The sequence below is a fragment of the Halyomorpha halys genome, unplaced genomic scaffold, assembly GCF_000696795.3.
Source record: "Halyomorpha halys isolate HHAL.00 unplaced genomic scaffold, Hhal_1.1 Scaffold42.1, whole genome shotgun sequence".
In the NCBI taxonomy this organism is placed as follows: domain Eukaryota; kingdom Metazoa; phylum Arthropoda; class Insecta; order Hemiptera; family Pentatomidae; genus Halyomorpha; species Halyomorpha halys.
Window position 1 is genome coordinate 1,080,378 of NW_027114384.1, and position 2,420 is coordinate 1,082,797.

General features: G+C 34.0%; 1 protein-coding gene across 1 annotated transcript in view; it reads left to right on the forward strand.

The window, feature by feature from the left end:
• The window catches only part of LOC106688320 (dynein regulatory complex protein 11), a 37,699-nt gene that overhangs the window by 4,256 nt on the left and 31,023 nt on the right, over positions 1–2,420 (forward strand). The window contains exon 3 of the mRNA XM_014432737.2: positions 499–627. Coding sequence (XP_014288223.2) covers positions 499–627 — 129 coding nt within the window. The remainder of the gene's footprint in view (positions 1–498; positions 628–2,420) is intronic.

Below are 2,420 nucleotides of genomic sequence, written 5' to 3' on the forward strand. Positions count from 1 at the left end.
CAAATTTTCATTTGCCAAATTTATATTCATATGTGAATATCATAAAAACTACTACCCCTACGAAGATAAGTGTCATAAACTACTTTACAGTAAGTTAAATTTCCTTTATTTTGAATGTTGGCAGACATATGTGCGTCTTATGGATCTACAAATATATTTTTTTAAAAATCCAATATTTTATACGAACTACTAGAAATTAACTTTAATAACTTTAGTTAATTTATTAACAAATCGATTAATTAACTTCAGTTTAAATCACTCGAAATTTTCAAATTCCATATTCCTGAATAAGGGGACCTTATTGCCTTATGTGATGAGTCTAGTGTGGTGGATTCCCCCCTATTTGCGACAACAAATCGATTCTTCGCTTCACTGCTTCTTCTGAGGATAGTGTTATGGTACCCCACTACTTTAGAGACTATCAATAAAATTCATATTTTGTCATGATTATATATAAAATAAAAAATTTATACAAATCTTTTCTTATATTTTTTACAGACTCATACGACGGGAGAGAGAAGCGGAAATAAAGGAAAGGAGAGCCACCATCGACAGAATCATGAGGGACTTGGGTTTCTTCGAAGTGGACACGACTGGAATCATAATGACCGAAGATCGAGCGGTGAGGTAAGAATCGATACTCCTTTTTATCGAAATAAAAATCAGAAAAGTTATTTGCATCATCTTCGTAAGATGTAGTTCAACGAATTCATTAATAATTTGTGTATAAGAGGAGAAGGTGGTCGGGAGTGCGGTAAGTAAAGATACGCAAATAAGCAAAAATGATTTATTTGTGCCGACGTTTCGACCTGAATTTCAGGCCTGCATCAGTGCTGGAATACAACATAATAACAATTAAGAGGAAATAAAATAACAATATATTATGTAGATTAATAGAAGATAAAATTCATTTCGTTTTCAAAGTTATTTATTTCTCACTAGTTATTTTCTAATTTACTCTATAAATCAGTTTTATTCAGTTCAACTTTTTTTTTTTTTACAGCCTTAGAGACCACACTAATATCATAACTTTTGGCTTCTCTCTTGTTTTTGTTTTTCCTTTCCTCCCATTTTCCCTCATTATCTCTGCGCCTTTGTTTTCTTTCTTCGGTACACGCGACCCCCTTTTCGAATTTTTCTTTCCCTTAAGAACCTTGATTTCCTTCAGTCTTCGAGGTCTTTCTTCGTCCAGATATTCCTGGACTGGACATAGTCCGTTATTCCTAGTCTTTCCGTTTCTTCCTTTATCTCTCTGATGTATCCTCCTGAGCTCTTGAATCCTCGGATTTTTTTTTTTGGAATATTTCCTTGTTTATTCTTTCCGAGGCCAGTCGGTCCATATGTCCGTGGAATTTCAATCTCTTGATCCTTATTTCTGTTTCTAGGTCCTTTATGCCTTTGTAGATTTCTTTTTTGGGTCTTAGCCTGTCTCTTTGTTGTGCCTTTTTGGGGCCGTAGATTCTTCTTTTTATTCCCAGAAGTTCTTCCAGACTGGGGAAGCATGTGGTTTCCGTACTGTATAGCATTACCGGTTTAACGACTATGTTTTAGTGTCGTATCTTCGCTTTCGTGGACAGGTTGTTCTTATTGCATACTTTACTAGTTGCCAAACTTAGTTTCTCTAGTTCCTTATTCTTTCTAAACAGTTTTTAATACTTAGTTATACATGCCTGTAACTATTTCCGCTTGGTTTAACGTATTTTTGTAAGTGTACGCCCGCTCTCTACCGGGCGATCTCGTCGCCATTCACACTTGGAGTCAACCACCTGAGTCAGTAAGTTTCTCTTTCTTTTCAGTAATTTTTTCTTTCTTTTTCGCACTTCTACATATCTCTCTTGTTTCTTCCTTCTTTACATTTCTGGACATTCTACAGTTGTTTTAGCTTATTACGTTTTACTCATCTGTATAAGATTGCAGCTTTTTTCCATTGTAATGTATATCTCGTTTTCTTTCTTGTTCATCGTATCGTATATATTGTTTTATTTCACATTTCATTGTGATAATTTAAATTGTTTTCACTATTTGTCTATCCGTAATCATTACTTGCATATTTTATTCATATTGGAGATCCGTATGAAGTAGATTGTACAAATATAGTTCGGGTGGCGTTCAATAACAAGTCAAACCACCCCTAACTATTTTTTTTTTAAATATAAGATAAGAGAGTTAAAAGTGTTATGTTGGTCCAAAATTAAAAGCTTAAAAAATTAATGAAATTGTGACAAAATAGGGTGATTTGACTGTTATCAATGAACTGAGCAGAATACCCTGCAAAACGTTTTTAAATACTTGGATGTAAGGTTTAAATTTATATTTAAGGTTGTCCTTAGACTGATCCACATGACAATAATAAGGCTCATCTAGAAATACGGAGTTGAGCATTGGGGCTCCACTAAACCTTCGAATTCCTCTCGAATCCA